The sequence below is a fragment of the Strix uralensis genome, chromosome 19 (assembly GCF_047716275.1).
Source record: "Strix uralensis isolate ZFMK-TIS-50842 chromosome 19, bStrUra1, whole genome shotgun sequence".
In the NCBI taxonomy this organism is placed as follows: Eukaryota; Metazoa; Chordata; class Aves; order Strigiformes; family Strigidae; genus Strix; species Strix uralensis.
Genome location: NC_133990.1, coordinates 15,833,069 through 15,852,882, shown reverse-complemented (window position 1 = coordinate 15,852,882; position 19,814 = coordinate 15,833,069). Strand labels below are relative to the sequence as shown.

Below are 19,814 nucleotides of genomic sequence, written 5' to 3'. Positions count from 1 at the left end.
CCGTCCCACCGGCCACGGCACGACGTCCCCTCCCGCCGCGGGGTGCCAGCAGCACTGGACATGGCTGGTGTCCCCCCCACCGTGGGTGCTGGGGAGGGAGCAGGGTGTGAAACAAGCACCGGCCACGCCACGTTGTCATCCCGCTCGGCACAAAGCTGCAATAATACCGCGGGCACCGGTGCTAATCCCATCAGCCCGGACAGATACTCGATAACCGGGAGCGGTTTAATATCCCCCCACGCGGCTCCGGCACTGCCACGTGCTGAAGGTCACAGCATCTCCCCGGCGGTGTCCCCAGGAGATGGGGGGCCCTGGCGCTCCTGCACCCAGAGGTGACCTTGCACAGGGTCACCCAGGGGAGCACCGAGCTGTGGGGCGGGGGGGGGGTCTCACCCGGCACAGCAGCCCCCCAACACCTTCATGGGGGGCCTGGGTGATGGGTGAGGGGCTGCCGTGCCCGTGTGAGCTGGGCTGCTGCTGTTTGTGGGGGTCAGACCCCCCCCGTGGGGACCCCACAGTACCACTGGGGCCAAAAGTGGGGTGCAGACACCCCCTGCTCCCACCCCGCTCGCTGGGGCTGCTCGCCCCCACACCGAGGGGTGCCTGTGTCCTTCAACAGGGTGGGGGCACCCAGCCCCACCCCTAGCCCCCCAAGAGCCCTGGCACCAGGGGCTGCATGGAGAGGGGGGGGTAAACACCACCCCAGCCCCACTGTGAAGCCCCCCAAGAGCCGTCGGGGTGGGCGAGGTGCCAGCGGAGGCCGGCACAGGGCACTCGCCCGACGCAAGCGGCCTCTTGGCTGCAAAGGCTGGGAAAAGGGCAGGCAGTTCCTGCCGGCAGCCCGGATGCCATGGTGATGGGCTGCTGCCGGCATGAATACCCATGAGCCGGGGGGAGCGGGGAGGCCACGCCGAGCTGTGCCCTGAATGCAAAGACCCCGCTGCGGCAGCCCGACGGCACAAAGGGCCGCGGCCACGCGTGGGGCTGCGGCACGACACGGCGGTGCTGGGCCACGGCGGGAGCAGGCGGCAAAGGGAGGTGCCCTCGTGCCGTGCCGGGGCTCAGCAGGGCACCCCGTCACACCACCTCGGGGTGCGGGACTGGGGTCCGGGGTCAGGGTGGGATGGTCGGGGGCTGGAAGTGGTTCCCTTGGTAACGGCCGGTCCCAGTTTCCACCAATCGATGTGGCGGCGCGGGTGCGCGGGTTGGGAGGGCTCGTGGCCTACATAAGCACCGCACGCCCCGTGCCGCGCCGGAACCCGGCAGATGCGCTTGCGAAGCCATGGCCAGGCTGCCGGCCGCCTGGCCTGTGGCCACCCGCCGCTGGGGCTGCACTGCCGCCGCCTTCCTCCTCCTCCTCCTCACCGTGCAAGCCGGTAAGGGTGGCCGTTGCGGGGGGAGGCATGGAGGGGTCCCCTTGCTGTGGGTCCCGCTGCCCTCGCGGGGTGCCGGGGTGGGGCTCAGCCGCGGTGTGGGTGTCGGTGGTGCCAGTGGGAGGCTGAGCCCGCGCCGTCGCGGCGCCTGGGGAGGGATGGACGCGGCTCCTGGACGTGCCGTGCCCCACAGTTGTGCCCCACGGCGCCCGGGGGGTGCTGGGGGGGAGCCGGGCTGTGCTCGCGGCCGCTCCGGGACGGCTTGGTGCCACGGGCAGCGGCGTCCAGCACCGCGGGGCGAGGGGCTCCCGATCCCCTTCCCCAACCCCGCCGGTTTAAGTCGGCGCTGGGAAGGGAAATCTGTGGGTTCACTGGGGTTTGAGAGAGACGGGGCCAAATTCACCCTGGGGGAAGGATGCTCTGGGGAGGGGGTGGAAGTTGTGCCAGGCATGAGGGAGAGGAGAAGAAGGAGGAAGGCGCCCTGTGCCTGCGAGAGCGTGGAGACCCCTGATTTGGTCCCCCATCCCTGCTGGGAGCCCGGCACTGTGGGGACACGGGGGGATGGTCACCCCCGGTGTGTGCCCAAGCCGGGGCCAAGCTGGGCTGCCGACACACGCAGCCGGAGGAGGGGACCGAGACTTGGCCGGACAGGAGGTGCCGGTTCCCGGTGCCAGCGAGGAGGCAGGGATGGCACCGGGCGCAGGCATGGCATGGCGACTGCCTGCTCCGCAGCACTGGCCCGCAGCCGGTTGTCCCCAGGCTGCTCGGACAGCGGGGACCCCACCCCGGGATGTGGGGGCAGAGCGTGCCTGACTCCCCACACCCACGGGCTCTCATGTCCCCCGCGTGTCAGTCCGGGACTCGGGGGGGTCAGGGGCAATGCCCAGGGCTCGCTCTGCCCGCAGTGGGGACGGGCTTGGGGCTGGCAGACCGGGCTGCGAGCCAACGCTGCCCGGCACCGGGCCATTTCCCAGCACGTCCCAGCCCAGGACATGGTGGTCTCACCCCTTCTGCTGCAGAAAAGCAGTTTTTTGGCTCCCAAGGATGCAAATGTCCCCGTGTCCCCTCGTTCTCCCCACACCCCCTTGGCACCAGCGCTGGGGGGAGGACGTGCATGGAGCCAGGCTTCCCCAGCCCCCCGTTAACTGTGCGTCGCCCCACTCTGCTGTGCCCCGGAGTTCCCGGGGTGCAGCACTGGGACGGTCCCATCTCCCCCCAGCCCAGAAAACCGACCTTAGCGGCGACGCCTCGGCGGCCACCATCAACCACTCGCTGACGCTGCTGCAGCGGCTGCAGGAGCTGCTGCAGAACGGCAACGGCAGCGACTCGGTGCTGCGGGTACGCACGGCCGCCTCCGACGAGGCCAAGGTCTTCCACACACACCAGCTGCTCCTCAGCCTCCAGAGCGAGGTCTTTGAGAGCCTCCTGCGCAACCAGAGCGTCGTCACCCTGCACGAGCCGCCCGAGACTGCCGCCCTCTTTGAGAAGTTTATCAGGTACGTGGGGACCCCACGGGATGGGGATATCGGGAGGGATGCAGCTCCCCTGGGGACTGTGGGAGCCCAGTGGGATGGGGGTGCCCAGAGGGATGCAGCCAAGGAGGGGAAATGTTCTCCTGGGGACCGAAGGGACCCCATGGGATGAGGACACCCAGAGGGATGCAGCCCAGGAGGGAGGATGCTCCCCTGGGGACCATGGGGGCCCTATGGGATGGAGATACCCAGAGGGATGCAGCCAAAGAAGGAGGATGCTCCTCTGGGGACCACGGGATGAGGATACCTGGAAGGATGCAGCCAAAGAGGGAAGATGCTCCCCTGGGGATCATGGGGGACCCACGGGATGTGGGTGCCCAGAGGGATGCAGCCCAGGAGGGAGGATGCTCCCCTGTGCTGCCGGCGCCTGTGGCTGGGCCGGGCAGGGGATCGGGGGACAACAATGTCACGGCCCCACGCTCTGCCCCAGGTACCTGTACTGCGGGGGGGTCTCCATCCTGCTGCACCAAGCCATCCCCATGCACCAGCTGGCCAGCAAGTACCGGGTGTGGGGGCTGCAGCGCGGCGTGGCCGACTACATGAAGACCCACCTGGCCAGCGAGTCGAGCCAGGGCCACGTGGTGGGCTGGTACCACTACGCCGTGCGCGTCGGGGACGCGGCGCTGCAGGAGACCTGCCTCCAGTTCCTGGCCTGGAACCTTTCGGCGGTGCTGGGCAGTGCCGAGTGGGGCTCGGTGAGCGTGGAGCTGCTGCTGCTGCTGCTGGAGCGCTCCGACCTGGTGCTGCACAGCGAGCTGGAGCTCTACACTGCCGTGGAGGGCTGGCTGAGCCGCCGGCAGCCCGAGGCTCCCGTGGCCGAACGGGTGCTGCGCGCCATCCGCTACCCCATGATCTCACCCAGTCAGCTCTTCCGGCTGCAGGCGCAGTCGGCGGTGCTGGCGCGGCACTACGGCGCGGTGCAGGACCTGCTCTTCCAGGCTTTCCAGTTCCACGCCGCCTCCCCGCTCCATTTCGCCAAGTATTTCGACGTCAACTGCAGCATGTTCCTGCCCCGCAACTACCTCGCGCCCAGCTGGGGCTCCCAGTGGGTCATCAACAACCCGGCGCGGGACGACCGCAGCACCAGTTTCCAGACCCAGCTGGGTCCCAGCAGCCACGACGCCGGCAAACGGGTGACCTGGAACGTCCTGTTCTCGCCGCGCTGGCTGCCCGTCAGCCTGCGGCCTGTCTACTCGGACTCGGCCTCGGGCGCCGTCCAGCCGGTGCGCATCGAGGACGGTCGCCCCCGGCTCGTTATCACCCCGGCTATGAGCAGCCCCGACTTTGCCGGGGTCAGCTTCCAGAAGACGGTGCTGGTGGGGGTGCGGCAGCAGGGCCGTGTGCTGGTGAAACACGCCTACAGCTTCCACCAGAGCTCGGAGGAGGTGGCCGACTTCCTCGCCCACGCCGACTTGCAGAAACGCACCTCCGAGTACCTCATCGACAACTCCCTGCACCTCCACATCATCATCAAACCCATCTACCACTCCCTCATCAAGGTGAAGAAGTAACGAGGCAGAGCCAGGTCCCGCCGCTGGACTGTCCCCCTCGCCGCGGGGGCTCGTGTTTGGTTCTCCTGCTCATAGGTAGATGGAGGTCCCCGTGTCGGGGGGCCCCGGGGCTGCGCTCTCCGCCGCCCACCCCTCCCTGATTGTCCCCCTACCACATCCCGTCCCCATCACTGTCCCTGGATGCCTGCGGGGAGCTGGGGACAGGGGACACTGGGAGCCCCCCAGCCCCGTCCAGGTGGCGCAGGGGGTGAAATGTGCAGCCTGTGGCCGCGGGGCACATCCTGGGCTCGCGAACCCCAACGGTGGGAGGATGGGGACAGAGGCAGCCTGTCCCTCCTGTGATGCCACCCCTGTGGCACTGGAGTTCCTCTGCGCCGGGCAGCAAAGCAGCAGCAGCGGTGCTGGGGCCAGCTGCCGGCACGGGGACCCCGGCAGCAGCACCCCGAGGCTCGGTGGCGAGCTGGGTGCGTGCCCAGGCTGGGGCGGTTGGGCCGGCTGCCTCCCCTGGCAGCAGAGGAGGCTTTGGGGGGCACCGCCCCCGCTCACGGCCGGCAGCTGCCCCATCCCTGCCCCATCCCCTCACCCCATTCTGAATAAAAGCAGAAAACGAGCGTGGGGTGTGCGGGGGTGTCTTTGGGGGGGGTCCCCATCCCCGGAGCGGGCCACAGCAGTCACGTCACTCCCCGGCTCAGCGTGTCTCCTTTTAATGTAGCCCCTGGGAAGGACAAACGCCCGGCGAGACACCCTGCACCCATCCGTACGCTGGGTGCTGGGTGAATGGCTGCGTCCCCCGGGTGCTGAGCACCCACAAGGCCCTTCCCAGAGCAGCCGCGTGGCTCCGGCCGGGATCACTGCCCAGCGTGACTGCGTCCCTCCCTGGGGACTTGGGTGGCTGCCTCGCCGCTGGCACGGGGAGCGCTGGCCCCCTGCCCTGCTTGCTGCCCCTCGCCCCCAGCCGTGCCCCCAGGGTTGGCACTGGAGCAGGTGCACGGGGGATGCCCCAGGGTGCTGGGGCTGGTGGGATGGGTGCTCAGCCCGCTGGCTTGGCACGGGGTCCGGCCCCTCTCCAGCTTGGCTCAGCACCGGTGACTCCATCGTCCTTGCCGGAGGCCCTGGCACCGTTCCCGGTGACGCAGCCGCGCCGCGGGTGCTGGCCCTTCCTGGGGGTGGTGGGGAGCTGGAGGGGGAGAGGCTGAGATGGGACCCCAACACCCGGGGAAGGGGCATGGGGAACGGGGGAGCGATGGTCCCTGCAGCCCGTTCCCAGGTGGGGGCTCACCTGGCAGCTGGCTGGGGGGGTGGCTTTGCTCCGGGCAGCACTTTGGGGGGTCCCTGGGTGCTGGGTGCCCGCACCCCCACCAGCACGGTGTGCTTGGAGCGGCTCTGCAGCACGGGGAGCCCCTGGGGGCCGCCAGCTGTCGGGGAGGGGGTCTGCGGGCACGGTGATTTGGGGAGGAACCGTGATGTGGAGGGGGGGGACACGCCGTAGGGCGCTCACACCCCGCCGGTGGGCACAGGGATGCCAAGGGGAGCTGGTGGGGGCCTCCCCACCCTGCCGTCCTCCCCAGGGCCACCGGCACCGCTCTCCCGGAGCTCCAGCGCATCCCGGGTCAAGTCAGCGCCGCCTCGCCGGGGGCACGGCCCCCACCCCGTGCCTGCACCTACCCCGCAGCCGGTGACCTCGAGGGACCGTGACCGCCTTGATCTCCTTCTGCCATCCAGTGATTCCTTCCTCTTCCCCGGCTCCTTGCCACCTCTCTTGCATGCCAGACTGTCCTTGCTGCCACCCCGCTCCTCCGTGGGCGCCGGTGGGTGCGGGTGGGTGCTCTGCAGGACGCGGGACTGGTGCTGAGTGGCCTCGGCCGTGATGCTCTTGGTGCTGCTCGACATCTCCCGGTGCTCTGCGGCACGGCAGCACCGTCGCCCACCCAGCCCCCACCTGCTGTGCCCGTGGGGTCCTCTTGAACACGGGGGGTTGGGGCGCTGCTGGGGAGGGGACACCCCTCAGCAGTCCCGTGTGTGTGGGGGGTGGTGGGTGCCCACCCATACCTGTCCCTCGTGGGGCGCAGCGGCGGGAGGGAGTCATGGCAGGGTGTGGGGTGGTTGCAGCTCCGTGCCTGCCCGCTGTCCCATTCCAGTGGGGTCTCAGCACCACGCACCGGCAGGATCTTGGGCAGAGACGTGCCCTGGGTGGGGGACAGGGGGTGAGCGACCTGTCTGGGGTGTGGCGGGGGGCTGGAGCCACCCTGCCCTACCTTGAGGGTGCCGGTGTCCCCGGGGTCCCCTGCCAGCTCCCTCAGGTAGGTCTCATAGAGCTCCTCCAGTGGCCGTGGCACCGACAGCCGGTGGTCTGCCAGCGAGAGGGCGAAGGGCATCAACCGGCCGTGCCACATGGCGATGGCGTGACACCGGGGGGGACTTTGCATCGCGGGCACGTCCCGCTGCAATAACCCGGTGAGGCTGCAGGACTCCCGGCGTGACAACACATGAGAGGCCCCTTCGTCACGGCAGAAATCACGGCAGGGACGCACCGGCGATGAGCTGCTGCTGCTGCCGGATGATGCGGGCACAGAGGGCCCGGTGATGGTCAAAGCGCTGCGCGGTGACGGACGGTGGGTGCCGGAGGCCACCCTCGAGCAGCGTGGGGGAGCGCGGCTCTGGCATCTCCAGCTCGGGCCGGTGCAGGCAGCGGAGCAGGGCCAGGAGCTCCCGCTGCTCCTCCGAGATGCTCCGGGGCCGCAGGGCCTCCTCCAGCCGCCGCGGGTGCTGCTGGCTCTGCCGAAAGTGCCGTGACAGCTCTGCCTGTGGACACGCAGCGAGGTCACCGGCCCTGCCAGGGGATCTGCATCCCTGCCATGGTGTCACCGTCCCTGCCATGGCATCACCGTCCCTGCTACGGCATCACCCCTGCCACGGTGTCACCATTCCTGCCCACCACCAGCATCTCTGCCATGACACCACCATCCCTGCCAGGGCCCCTGAGTATTTGTGTCCCCCCAGGGCCGCCGGGTTGAGACTTGTCAAACTCAGCTCCCTGGTGATGGGGTTTCAGCGGCCAATGGTGGGGACGGGGCTCCCAAACCTTCTGCTGCCGGAGCCTGTCCTGCTTCTGTGCCACAACCGCGATGCTCTTGTGGGCAACGGCCACGTTGGGTGGCTCTGGCACCTCCAACTGCTTGTCCCCTGTGTCGGAGTCCCCCTCGCTGTCACTGGGGCCGACTGGCTCCCCCTGCTCCTCCTCACTCCACTGCTGGCCCCGCTGTGCCCTGCTGCAAGGAGGAGGAAGAGGAGGAGATGGTCTGACTCCCAGCCTGGCTCACTGGGGGTACCCCATCCCCGTGGGGGGTTTCACACTCACGTACGGGGTAAGGGCGAGGAGGTGCTGGGCCGGCAGTGCGGTGCCCTGTGGCTGGAGGAGGAGGTGGGACAGGGCCACCTGCTCCCGGCGGACACCGGCCAGCTCCCGGCGGGCACCGACTGGCTCCCGGCGGGCACCACGCAGCCGAACCTGGGCTGGAGGCACCAGGTGTCAGCGCCGAGCCCTGGGGAGCTGTGGGAAGGTGGGGGGCTGCACCTTACCCTGGGTGTAGGGGATGTCCCGGTGCTTGCCCTGCCCCAGTCGCCCCAGCTCGGTGTCCCCTTGGCCCTTGAGGTGCCGGATCTCCCCGTGCAGGTCGGCTGCAATGCTGAGCGGGTCCTGCCTCACCTGGGATGGGGCTGGTGTGAACGTCCCACGGCCCTGGCACCACCCAGCCCCAAACTGGGTCCCTAAGTGGGGTCCCTGAGCAGGGCCTGGCTGATGGAGCAGGTCCCCAAGAAGGTCCCCAAGTAGGATCCCTGAAGAGGTTCTCCAGGCAGGAGAGAGCTGGTGGAGCAGGTCCCCAGGTATGTCTCTGAGTAGGATCCCCACACAAGGTCCCCAAGCAGAGCATGGCTGTGTCCCCACAGGGTCCCCATGCACTGTCCCCAAGCAGTGAGTGGCCGTGGAGCTGGTCCTGAGCACCCCCCAGCCCTGAGCAGCCCCCCCACTCCGGGGACCCGTGGAGCACACAGGGGTGAACTCCTCATACCCTCCCTGTCGGGGGGTGCTGCTCGGGGGACGAAGGAACCCCCATTCCCGGCCCTACCGTGGTGCGGATGCTCTTGGCGCGGTGGGCGTAGGCGAGGGTGCTGCGGGACTCCGCGAAGGCGGTGCTGGCCGGGCTGATGTGGGCGATCATCACCGTGTGGCTGTTGCCCCCAAGTGAGTCCTGGCCATGGAGAGAGGACGGCTGAGAGGGTCCAGGGTGGGGGCAAGCTGTGCCCCCTCCCCAGCTTGGACCTGCCAGGGGGAGCCGGGACCCCCGGCCGCACCTTGAGCAGGCGGGTCAGCTTGCTGTCACGGTAGTTGATGTACTTGCTGCTTGCCCGGTGGCTCAGAGCCTTGATGCAGTTGCCCAGGGCCAGCAGCGAGCGGTTGATGTGGGCTCCCTCCTTCATCCTCTGCCCGTGGTTCCGCGTCTGGGCAGGGTGGGGAAGGCAGAGGGAAAAACCTGGTAAAAGAGGGACCGAGGCGGGGGATTCCTGGCCCTGCAGCCCCCCAGGTGGGTGCCGTACCTGCGCCGCCCGCTCGGAGCCCGCCAGGTCGATCATGAAGAGGCGGCCGTGGCACAGCCCCCCGCCCCGCTGCCGCCGGCGCACGGTGACCTGCAGCACCGCGTGGGACCGCGACGAGGTGCGGTTGGCGGCCGTGGGCTCCTGCGTCCGCTGCCTGTTCCCCCGCGCCAGCAGCTGCATGACCTGGGGCAGACGGGAAGCGCGGGGGGGCTCGCTGGACACCCTCCCCCTCCCTGTTGCCCCATAAGTGCCCGCTGGCTCACCTCGTCGGCGCTGGTGGCGGGGATCTGGGTGGTGCCGGTCACCTGGACGGTGCCGCCGGCGTCCTCCCGCAGCTGCAGGCGGCCCAGCGAGGGGTTCAGCAGGTCCCGGATCATCTCGTTGTAGATCTGGGCAGGGGGGAAGGAGCTGGGCATGTGTGTCCCCCCCGCAGCCTGGGGACCCGCGGGACTCAGTGTCCCATGCTGGGTGCAGAGATACTTGGTTTGGGGCTGTGTAACGGGGGGACACGACACATCCCCGCGTACCTCGAGGTAGGACATGGAGACCTCGTACTCCACATCCCCGCTGGCATCCTCGATGGCCTGGAAGAGCTCGCCCAGGGTGCGGGCGCAGAGCCCGGGCTCACCATCGGTGCCCAGCATGGTGTAAGTCTTCCCACAGCCTGGGGGAGAGGAGGGGGCTGGTTTGGGGACCGGGACACCACCCCCCAGCCCCTCCAGCCATCGGGCTGTCCCACTCCCCAACCCTGCACCCCTCACCGGTGGGGCCGTAGGCGAAGACGGTGGCGTTGGAGCCAGAGATGACAACCGTGACGAGGCTCTGGGTGGTGGCACGGTACACAGTCTCCTGGGGGAGGGTGAGAAGCCCTGGGGTGCATCCTGCTGCACCCCACCTCCACCCATTGCCCCGGGTGCCCCAGCCTGTCTCCCCCAGCCCCGCATCCCCCCACCCCATGCCCCAAGGGACCCACCTGGGTGGCCGTGGCGTCGAAGGCCACATCGAAGGAGTAGGACTTCTGCCGGGAGCGGCTGGCACGCAGGACATCATCGGGGTCTGCCAGGGGGTCTCGCAGCACCACGACCTGCCAGGGGACACGAGGGGGGTTGGCTGAGGGGGGGGACTCGAGTGGGATTCGGCTTTTGGAGCCCGGGCATCAGCACCCTGGCACTGGGCAATGCAATTGCTCGGGTGGGGACTGAGCACCCTGCCCAGCGTCGCCTGCTCAGAACTGCATCGTCCCCCTGTGCTCCTGCCTGGGTACCCTGCGTCACCCACAGTGGGGGTCAGAGCCAAGGGGGGCACCCTGGCATGGGTGGGGGGCACCCTGGCAGGGAAGGGGCACTGAGATGTGCTTCGCAGTGGGTCTGAGCCTTCATGGGACCCCGTGGGCACCCCTCCCCTGCTTTGCCGGGGCCGGCGTCCCCTCCGTGCCAGGACGCAGGAGGTGCCCGGGCTGGTGCCGGTGCTGCCGGCGCGGGGCCCTTTTGTCCTCCTGAATCGTCCCATTGTCCCCAGGCCGGGCTGGGGTTCAAAGCCAGCTCTGTGTGCGGTGCCAGGGGACCTGCCGGGCCAGCTGCGCCCACCTGGGCACGGCGGCACAAAGGCACCTCTGTGAGCGCAACACGCCAAGGTACCCACTGCCGGGGACGCCGACACCCCACAGAGACCCTGTGTGTCCCTGTCCCTGCGTGGAACGGCCCCTCGCGGGGTCCCCAGCTCCCAACCGCTCCCGTTGCGAAGCAAGTTTTGACTTTTCCTGTAACGCAAAGCTGCTCCCTCGCTGCTGCCCTGTTTCCACCTCCCCCTCCACCCAGGACTGGGGACGGGGACAGCATCCCACAGCACCGCAGGAAGGGGGGTTCCTCACCCAGAGCCCCCAGAGTTCCCCACCCTGCTGCTTTGTTACTGTAGGGTCTCCTGCAGGAGCTGTGAAGCACATGAGGTAGTCGGGGGCGGTAAAACACCAGGGCCAGGCGGTGCCCGAGGAACCCCCGGGTGCCCATCCCGCGGCCGTACCTGCTCGTCCAGGCGGTGGGCGATGGGCCGGGCCCCCTCTGCCAGCTCGGCCGTGCTCATCGGACGGATGCGAAGAGCCACCTGCGAGACACCAGGATGAACGTGGGGCAGTGGGGACGGGGACACGGGGGGACGCGGGGACACGGACCTGCACACGAGCCATTGCAGCAGTGCCGACGCAGCCCCCGCGACCCCCCCCCCCCATGCTGGGTGCTGCAATTAGAGGTTTATTTTCCTGGGACGAAAGCGAACACCGCTGGGACCAGCCTCAAAGGGGCAGGCGGGCAGCGTGTCCTCCTGCTGGCACCTGGCCCCCCGCTGACGTGGCTCAGGGATGGGCGAGCCCGCGGGGGCACAGTGGGACTGGGGGGTTGTTGCCAGGCCTCTGTGCCCCCAAACCCCCCAGGGTGCCCCAAAAGCATCTGCCAAACCAGCCCTGCGGTGTCGAGGTGCGGCAGGGATGGGTGCTCCGCGGGGGTGGCAGGACAGGTGAGTCACAGCAGCCACACTGTCCCTGTCACGTCCCCCCTCCTGCCTCGTCCCAGCCCTGTGGGGTGCAGCCGTGGGGTGCTGCTCCCCCTGGGGACATTGTGCCACCAGCTGGGACTCACTGGTCCTCACTGTCCCCTAGAGCCAGGGCGCAGGGGCTGAGGGGAGCTGCCCCCCCACTCTGTCCCCCTGCTGCAGCCCGGTCCCTAAGTGTCCCCAGGGAGGGCTCAGTGGGGGACCCCAGCCTGGGTCTCCCCCCTTCCCTTCCTCAGGCACTGGCAGCACTCCAGGCTGGGGGCTGAGCCCCTCTGTCCTCCCCTCGGGTGCCCCCCCAGCCAGTGTGGCACTGCAGAGGCTGCATCCCCCCACTGCCTGCCCCAACCCCCAGGCCCATAGACACCCGCAGCGCCGCCAGCCCCATGGCCGGGGTGCTGTGAGGCTGGAAGGGGCAACGCAGGTCCCAGCATGGCTGGGGGAAATGCCTGTCCACCTCTCGTTATTGGTATAATTAGGGTTTGGCCCTTAACGAGGTGCTCGGCAGAGCTGGGGGGCTGGTGCCCGGCTCCCTTCCCACAGCTGGGGATGAACATGGTGGGAACCGGCTGTGCCAGGACATGGCAGCGCTCGGCTCGGGGCTGGGGAGGCACAGGCCCTGTCCCCCCCAGGACAGTGCAGTTTTCCAGCCCGTATAAATGTTTCTGCTCAAGCACAAGGACCAAGAATCACCAGCTCCTTTGTGTCAGCCGCTAGGATCCAGGCCTTGCTAACGACATCCCCATCGGAGAGGCGATAAAAGATCGGTAAGAGGGGAGCATCCTGCCCCAGAGTGTGCTGATTGCCCGAGAAGCAGGAAGGCAGCAAAAATCTGTGGAAACTGGGGGAGGAGTGAAGGTGTCGGGGGGGAGATTGCGACCACCGACTCAATTCAAGACTGAAAAAACTGCCAGGAGCGTGCGTGCTCATTTACACAGCAAGCAGGGCTGGCTGAAATATAACCAACCCCTAGCAAATGCGATGGTAATTACGGGCCGAGGAGTGTCAGCTTTTTACTAATCATGGCATAGGATAAACAGGCTGCAGCTCCTCTGTGTGGGGTGCGAGCATCACGGAATGACCCCCCCAGCGCCCATTTTTGCGCAACGATGGCATAAAACTGGGCTTTGGGCTCCGCGTGAGGTTGGTTTTTGCACAGCGGAAAACAAACCCTGTTTGAGGGCTGACACCAGGCCCCAGGCGCCTCCCCCCACCGCCCTGCCGAGGCAGGATGGTGTCAGCAGCGCTGGCCCCCCCCTCCAGCCCCCCCAGCCCCGAGCCTGGGGAAGGGTCTTTTGGGAGAGCTGAGCCGTGGGGCAAGCGCAAGCGGCGGCTCGTTAATAATTGCCGTGGGGGTAACGCAGGCGGGGTGGCCGCTCGGCGCTGCCGGCCGCGCGGTGTTTACCCAGCGCCGATAACCCCGGCGCAGAGCTGCTCTCGCAGGGAGAGCGGCAGGTTGGGGGGCACGGGGAGCTGCTCGGCATCGCTCAGGGGCACAGCGCTGCCCCGTCAGGCTGGGGGACACCCCAAAGGACACCCCACTGCCACGGGAGCTCCGCCGTGGTCATCGGGTGGCTTCGATCCGTGGCCTGGCCCGGGGAGGGGAGATGAAGAGCGACAGGACGTGAATTTCCCACCCTCTGCTCAACCCCGCTGTGACAAAACAGGAAACGTGACGTGGAAAGCTCCTGTTTATTCACCCTAAAGCAAAAAATAATAAATCAGGAGGGCAAAGGGCCATCTGTGACCAACGCGAGGGTTTCTGTGCGAGCCACCGGTCCTCTCTCGGCTACGGCTCCTGCAGAGGGGGCAGGCGTGGGGTCAGGGACCCTCTGCTCCCCCCCACACAGGCAGAGACCCCACGAGCTCTGCCCGGCCCCTCCCCACATGAGGAGCAGCAACCCCAGCAAGGAGGAGGGGGGAAAGCAACGCGAAGCTGGAGTGCACTGACCTTGGCATCCTCCTCCTCCTCCTCGTCCCTGGGCAGCTGGCTCTCTTCCCCCTTCGCAGCCGCCTCCTCTCCCGCGTGGTTTTTAAGCTGAGAGGCAGAGGCTGAGCCCCGTCCCCTGCGCCACGGCAGGGAGTCACCGCTGGTTCCTCCCGTCCCCGGTACCTCGCCATGCGGGCGGTGGGTCTCTGCCTGTGCCCTCCTCTGCAGCTCCGCTTCGATGACCTCGAAGAAGTCCCTGCGGGCACGGTCGAGCACCTCCTGGGGACTCTCCATCGGCCTCTCCTCCACCTCTGTCCCCTGCCCCTCCGACCTGGCACGCTCCTTCAGCCGCATTTCCCGGTGTCGGGCCTCCAGGATCTTCTCCCGTTTCGTCTCCCGCTCGAACATCTAGGGCAGGGAGGGGGGTTGAGGGGCGCAGGGGACCCCACGGGACGGTATGTTCCCTACAGGGCTCACTGGCAGAGCTGCTCTGCGCGGGGCGAGCGACATGCCAGCAGTGCTGAGGGCTCTGCTGTGACCCAGCCCGGTGGCCCGTGGCTCAAAGCGCACGTACGGCGGTGGCCAGGGTCTTCTCGTTCCTCTGGAGGGTGCAGAGCCCCGAGGAGATTTCCAGCAGGGTGATGGTGCCCAGCTTCGAGCCGCAGCCGACGACGCAGCCGTTGTCCTGCAGGCGCAGGCTGGCGAGGGGCTCGTCGCAGACCTGGGGAGGGAGGATGGTGGCCCTTAGCCCTGATGTGATGCCACACGGGGCAGGACGAGCTGGCAGAGGCAAACCCACGCGGTTGTCAGTGACGGGAACACAATTATGAGCGCACGGGTCTCCAGGCACAGCACAGGGCCGAGGGGAGAGCTCGGGGGGATTTATCCCGAGCCCCGCGCGGGCAGGACGGGATTCCACCCCCTGGCTCTGCCTGCGCCGCGCAGGGAAAGGCGGCAGCTCTGCCAAGCACCATCGGGGACGGCCCCGGCTCTTCTCCCCGCCTCGGGACCCAGAGGAACCTTCAGGCTGAGGGAAGGGTCTTTCTGCTTGAAGAGGAAGTCCCAGACATCCAGGGTCCCGTCCGATCTGGTGGTGAAGAAGACGGCCGGCCTCACGGTGCTCCAGCACCCGTCCGTCAGGTAGGAGAGGTGGTACCTGCCACAGACCCGAGGCAGTGGGGATGGGCTCCATCCCCCCGGCCCCACAGCTGCGGCCTGCGCAGCACCTGCAGCCCAGAGCCCAGGCCTGGCCACCTCCCCTTCTGGTGCCCTCAGCCACCGCTCTGCCTTGGTGACCATCCCACCACCTCCTGCCTGAGCTGAGCAGACCAGACCCTGCTCATCACCCCCCCTTCCACAAAAAAAAAAAAAGACTTTTTTCAGGGCAAACACACACCGACACCTACTTGGTCCACATAATTGATGATTCCTTGATTTCCTCCGACCAGATCCGAGCAGTCCAGTCACCAACCGTCAGGAAGACTTTGGGGTAGAAAGGGTTCCTGCTCAGCGCGTAGACGGGTCCATGGTGGCCGCTGTAGGTGCTGGTGATTTTTTCAGAGGGTGTCTTGGCCTTGCGGTTGCAGGCGATGACGATGCCCTGCTCTGTGCCCACCATGAACTTGGTGGGCTGAGGGTGGGAGCAGGAGACAGCAGCTGTCAGCAGGGTGGGGGGGGCCCCACGGGGCTGGGGGCCGTGGGGCAGCGAAGGGCTTTGCTGTCTGAGCAGGGGGGAGTCTGTCACAGCCAGTGCCAGGGGAGATCGGAGCCCTGGGACCCACCACTATTGGGGGCATTTAGAGACCGAAACGCCAGCAAGACCCTGTGTTTTGGGAAAACATCAACTCCGAATTCTTCAAGATGGGTGAGAACGTGCTGGAAGCTGCAGCACAGTGCTCTGGGTCACTCTGGGCATCAGACGCTTGTGCCGTGCCCCTGGGTGATGGGCACCGCCCGCCCGGCTCAGCTTGGCTCGGTTTGGCACAGACACTCACCATGGTGGGCTCGAACTCCAGCGTGACGGCGCCCAGCGCGTTCTCCCGGAGCCCTTTCCGGGTGATGTCCAGCACCAGCGTCTCGGTGGGCTCGGACAGCTTGCGGATGTCCCACCACAGGACCTATGCGGGACAAGGAGCACGAGGGGGCTGTGGGGGCTGCTCCTGTCTCAGTCACGGGGGCCAGGGGCCAGGCAGCTGCCCTGTGCCAGCCCACGCTGCCAGCCTGGGGGCCTGGCACCCTCCCCTGCCCTTTACCTGCCCGTCGGTGGAGGCTGAGAAACACTCGGTGCCTGTTTTGGACTGGAGCCAGACGGCTCCGTAGACGGGGTCCCTGTGGCTGACCTCCACAGTGGACAACTCCACGGGCAGCCCCCCTTTCCTGGTGTCCCAGTAAGCTGGGGAGAAAAAGGAGCTGTCAAGACCCACACTAGCTCCCTTGCCTGGCTCCTTTGCTTGCCACACATTTCCCTGAGGAGATGCTGCCCAAGCCAGAACGGGGAGCAAACCTCACTGGGTGCTCCCCCCGCATTTCCCAGCCCCATGTATGTGTCCTGCGGGCTGGGAGCCTGTCGCTGTGCTCACTGGCAGGGATTGTTGAGCTAGATGGTGGTAACACACTAAATAGCTGCAGCAGCTCCTCAGCGATCGTCTCTCTCTGGCAGATGCTACAATCCCCAGAGACAATAAATCCCCCCGGCTCCCCCCTGCTCTGCACAAGGGGTTGCAGCAGGAACAGGCATGGTCTAAGCAGCCCCCAGCCCCCTGTCAACTCCAAACAGCAGCTCTTACACTCAACGCTGCTAAAGAACAGCCTGTGTGACCTGACCCGGGCTGCGCTCCCCTCCTATGTGCCCGAAGGGTGCTGGTTAACGAACGCAGGTCCCCCGCAGCCAGCAGCAGCCATCCTTCCCCATCGCTCTGCCTCTGACACAGAGGGCAAGGCACAGCGCGGCCCTGGCCCGTGGTTCAGCAGAGACGAGGCAGCTGGGCCACGGTGGCACGGAGCCACCCGCGCTCCCTCTTCCTCACTTCTAATTAAGCAATTGGATGTGACGGAGCGTGTTCCACTGGGCCCGCGCCACGCGCCTGGGGAGCGCTGCGAAGGCTGGGGCGAGATCCCTCCCCTCCATCACCTGCGGAGCGTGCAGTCACAGCCCCGCAACGCGTGCCCTGTCAGCTCCGATTGCTGCTGCGAACGGCGAGGAAAACATCGAAATGAGCGCAATTAAATCAGAGGGCTCGTGTGGCCGAGTAAATAACAGAGCCATAAACGAAGCTGGCAAAGAGGGGCCCTTCTCCAAGCGCTTGAAACAACAGCACAAGAACAATTCGATGCACAAACCAACGGCAGCTCTCCTGGGTTTCTGCCATGCAAAGATCTGGGGCCACGTGCTGCTCAGCTGCCGGATCCAGCGATCCCCGCCGGGCTCTCGCCGCGGCCGCAGCCCCCTCGCTGCCCCGAGGGCCTGTGAGGGGCTCCCAGGCACGGTGTCCCCCCCCTCCCCGAGTCCCTGCTCAGGTGAGCACACGTCTGTCCCCCACACACAAAGCCCCGGGGCTTCAGGCCGTGCTGGGGACATTCCCAGCCGCAGCACTAAGGATGTTACGTCCTTCGTAGTGTAGCAGTGCTGGAACCAGGCTCTTAATGAATTAAAACGAAGCCAGGCTCTCGTTAGTATGGCCTCACACTTACCCAGCTGCCCGTTGTAGCATCCTCCCACCAGGACGTGCGAGTCTTTGGGGTTGTATTCCAGGCACACGAGAGGGGATGACGGCTTGAGAACGAGCTCCGGCTTGTTGGGGTTTTCTGCCAAGAAGGGATGAGTAAAAAAGCAAAGTCCTGAGGGCGAGCACCCCCACTTCTAAACCTCCTGATACCGCACCCCGCTTCTCCACGCCTGGCTCCCTGCTGTGCTGGTGCTGGCCCAGGGTCCCTCACCTTCACTGAGGAAGGGAGCTGACCTGTCCTCACCTGCCAGCCTGGGGACAGACCCCTGGTACCCCAACCCCTGGTACCCCAACCCCTCTTCTTTGTGTTTTTCACTCCAAAAGGCCTGACAGAGTCTTTGACAGAACAGGGAAATTCTCAGCCTGGGCTTGTGCTGCCTCTTTCTTTCTTAAGCACGAGTGAACCATATAAAGACAAGAACCACATAAGAGGAGCGTGGCTCAGCTGCCTGTTGTGGTCACAGGCGCTCTGGCTTATGAAGTCATGTAGTGGGATTTTAGTGGTTATTTTCCACCTGTTGGCCAGCTTTCAGGTCCCATTTCTCCCCTTCTCGGCATTGATCTGTGGGCAAAGCAGAAACCGAACCCCTGTTCACCCCCCTCCGGAGTGCTGTGAGGCTTCATTACACTCTTTGAAGACACAAAGTGCTTCCGCAGCAGCAGCGTTACTGACTGGTGAGTTTTCCCTTCCCCTTACCAAGATCCCAGATGTATGAGTCAAAGCTCATGTCTTTCGTGTTTTGCTGGAACTCCAGGCTGGAATAAGCCACTGCCAGTTTCTTGCATGTGTCAGGGTGCCAGGAGAGATGCATGGCCGTCCTCTTGGTTACGTTTGGATCCCTTTTTGATAACAGGACATCAAAGAAAGATGTTAGTTTGCTAACAGCTGTGTCACGCCCTGGGATGACTGTCTCCCAAAGGAAACTGTGGGAATCGCAATTAAAACAAGCTGCAGCCCTTGAGCATTGAGTGCAGGAAACGATTCTCTTGGGGATTGGGCGGGGGGAGAAGAGTTGATGATTTAATAAAGTCTTTCCAGTTATACATTTCTAAGAATCCAATTAAGTTACTGGATCTGACTTCTAGAAATGACCTAACAGCCATTGACATTTGAAAATAATCTTTGAGGCACCAAAAAAAAAAAAAAAATCCCTGTCTAAAGCACTGTTAGAAGATGCTCAAAGCTGCGTCTGTCCTTAGACTGTGGTACCTATCTCCAAAGTGCCTGGGCAGGGTGGAGGGCAGGGAGGGGAGGAACAGACGGACTTATGGAGCAGGGGGGCTGCAGCAGGTCTCTGCACCCATAAACAGAATCCCAGAATCCCAGAATTGTCTGGGTTGGAAAAGCCCTTGAAGCTCCTCCAGCCCCACCATGAACCTCACCCTGACCGTTCCCAACTCCACCAGATCCCTCAGCGCTGGGTCAACCCGACTCTTCAACCCCTCCAGGGATGGGGACTCCCCCCCTGCCCTGGGCAGCCCATTCCAACGCCCAACAACCCCTTCTGCAAAGAAATCCTTCCTAAGAGCCAGTCTGACCCTGCCCTGGCGCAGCTTGAGGCCATTCCCTCTGGTCCTGGCGCTGGTTCCTTGGCTCAAGAGACTCCTCCCCCCTCTCTGCACCCTCCTTTCAGGGAGTTGTAGAGGGCCAGGAGGTGTCCCCTCAGCCTCCTCTTCTCCAGACTAAATGGATCCAGCACTATCCTAAAGCCTCCGGGTTTTCCACCTCCTTTGTCTCCAAAGGCAGTTTAACACTCAGTAGCCCGCTGTGGATCTGGGGACCCCAGCTGGTTGTGCTACCTGATGACATTGATGGTTTTTGCAGAAGGGGGCTCGTCTTCCAGCTCTGCCATCTCCTCCTCCTCAAAATACTCCTCGTAGATGTTGATGGCGTTGTTCTGCTTGACGCAGTGCTCCATCAGCTGCGGGGAAAGCACAGGCAGAGGACGTGCCCTGGGGGAGCTGCCTAGGTGAGGGGACCAGCAGCGGGTGGGCAAGGGGGCTCTGGGAGCAGGAGGCGAGGAGGGGGGACGGGCAGGGCCTTACGGCACCAAGGTGCATGATGGTGTTGACGTAGTTTTCATCTTTCTCCACTTTCTTCCTGAAGCGGATAGTTTGTTCCACCTCCTGTGGGTTGATGTCTTTGGGCCAGCCGCCCTCTACGTGGTTGACACCGCGGGATTCCACCTCCACTCGCTCGGTGTTGACCTGGGCGGGTGGCACGGAGAAAACAGAGCAAGAATCTGAGCTGAACAAGTGCAAACCACCACCTTTTCCCCTTCGTACAGCAGCAGCCTGGGAGGCCGCCGCCGGCTGGCGGGGCAGCCCGTACCTCGTGCTCTGACATGTCGCTGCTGTGCTGGACGGCGCTGTCCACGGGGTTCCTCAGCACGAAGCCGCTGGCCATGCCGGGGTCGGGGGGGATGTCCACGCTGACCTTGGCCGGCCGGTCGGAGAAGCTGCAGGGCCGGCCGAACTCGCTGCGCTTCCGCGTGTACACGTACATGATCTCCATGGCGGCCCTGCGAGGGGGCGGCGGGCGCCCCTTCCTCCCCCAGCCCTGCGGGGTTCTGCTCTGGGGGAGCCCCGAAAGGGATCGGGGGCCT

At 65.9% G+C, this 19,814-nt stretch overlaps 3 protein-coding genes across 3 annotated transcripts; 1 reads left to right on the top strand and 2 right to left on the bottom strand.

Annotated features, from left to right (window-relative positions):
- Positions 1-1,006: 1,006 nt before the first annotated feature.
- BTBD17 (BTB domain containing 17) lies at positions 1,007-5,027 on the top strand. The gene is made up of 3 exons (XM_074889077.1): positions 1,007-1,376; positions 2,593-2,869; positions 3,336-5,027. The coding sequence occupies exons 1-3, from the start codon at positions 1,283-1,285 to the stop codon at positions 4,414-4,416; spliced, it is 1,452 nt and encodes a 483-aa protein (XP_074745178.1). The 5' UTR covers positions 1,007-1,282; the 3' UTR covers positions 4,417-5,027.
- KIF19 (kinesin family member 19) lies at positions 4,996-13,037 on the bottom strand. Its single transcript, XM_074889123.1, has 23 exons — positions 12,902-13,037; positions 12,725-12,833; positions 12,247-12,394; positions 11,903-11,959; positions 11,530-11,658; positions 11,032-11,112; positions 10,219-10,536; positions 9,986-10,096; positions 9,774-9,861; positions 9,540-9,676; positions 9,276-9,401; positions 9,013-9,195; positions 8,770-8,916; positions 8,544-8,666; positions 7,996-8,122; positions 7,779-7,929; positions 7,499-7,685; positions 6,948-7,218; positions 6,672-6,766; positions 6,466-6,602; positions 6,082-6,317; positions 5,696-5,831; positions 4,996-5,593 (listed from the first exon to the last, which is right to left on the bottom strand). The coding sequence occupies exons 1-23, from the start codon at positions 13,035-13,037 to the stop codon at positions 4,996-4,998; spliced, it is 3,831 nt and encodes a 1,276-aa protein (XP_074745224.1).
- A 231-nt stretch (positions 13,038-13,268) lies between these two features.
- On the bottom strand, positions 13,269-19,723 carry DNAI2 (dynein axonemal intermediate chain 2). The gene is made up of 12 exons (XM_074889128.1): positions 19,541-19,723; positions 19,255-19,416; positions 19,009-19,130; positions 17,906-18,048; positions 17,174-17,287; positions 15,736-15,875; positions 15,478-15,600; positions 14,890-15,113; positions 14,504-14,639; positions 14,058-14,204; positions 13,505-13,891; positions 13,269-13,351 (listed from the first exon to the last, which is right to left on the bottom strand). The coding sequence occupies exons 1-12, from the start codon at positions 19,721-19,723 to the stop codon at positions 13,343-13,345; spliced, it is 1,890 nt and encodes a 629-aa protein (XP_074745229.1). The 3' UTR covers positions 13,269-13,342.
- Between the last annotated feature and the right edge of the window lie 91 nt (positions 19,724-19,814).

Excerpts from the sequence above, each read along its gene's own strand:
- BTBD17 (XM_074889077.1), top strand. The coding sequence starts at position 1,283 with ATGGCCAGGCTGCCGGCCGCCTGGCCTGTGGCCACCCGCCGCTGGGGC. Across the intron at positions 1,377-2,592 it reads CCTCCTCACCGTGCAAGCCG|CCCAGAAAACCGACCTTAGC; the intron begins GTAAGGGTGGCC and ends ATCTCCCCCCAG. Across the intron at positions 2,870-3,335 it reads CTCTTTGAGAAGTTTATCAG|GTACCTGTACTGCGGGGGGG; the intron begins GTACGTGGGGAC and ends GCTCTGCCCCAG.
- KIF19 (XM_074889123.1), bottom strand. The coding sequence starts at position 13,037 with ATGCCGAGCAGCTCCCCGTGCCCCCCAACCTGCCGCTCTCCCTGCGAG. Across the intron at positions 10,097-10,218 it reads AGCAGGCGACGCTGGGCAGG|GTCGTGGTGCTGCGAGACCC; the intron begins GTGCTCAGTCCC and ends GTCCCCTGGCAG. Across the intron at positions 9,196-9,275 it reads CCGCCACCAGCGCCGACGAG|GTCATGCAGCTGCTGGCGCG; the intron begins GTGAGCCAGCGG and ends CGTCTGCCCCAG.
- DNAI2 (XM_074889128.1), bottom strand. The coding sequence starts at position 19,723 with ATGGAGATCATGTACGTGTACACGCGGAAGCGCAGCGAGTTCGGCCGG. Across the intron at positions 17,288-17,905 it reads CTCATACATCTGGGATCTTG|AAAACCCCAACAAGCCGGAG; the intron begins GTAAGGGGAAGG and ends CCTTCTTGGCAG. Across the intron at positions 15,876-17,173 it reads ATGCTACAACGGGCAGCTGG|CTTACTGGGACACCAGGAAA; the intron begins GTAAGTGTGAGG and ends TTTTCTCCCCAG.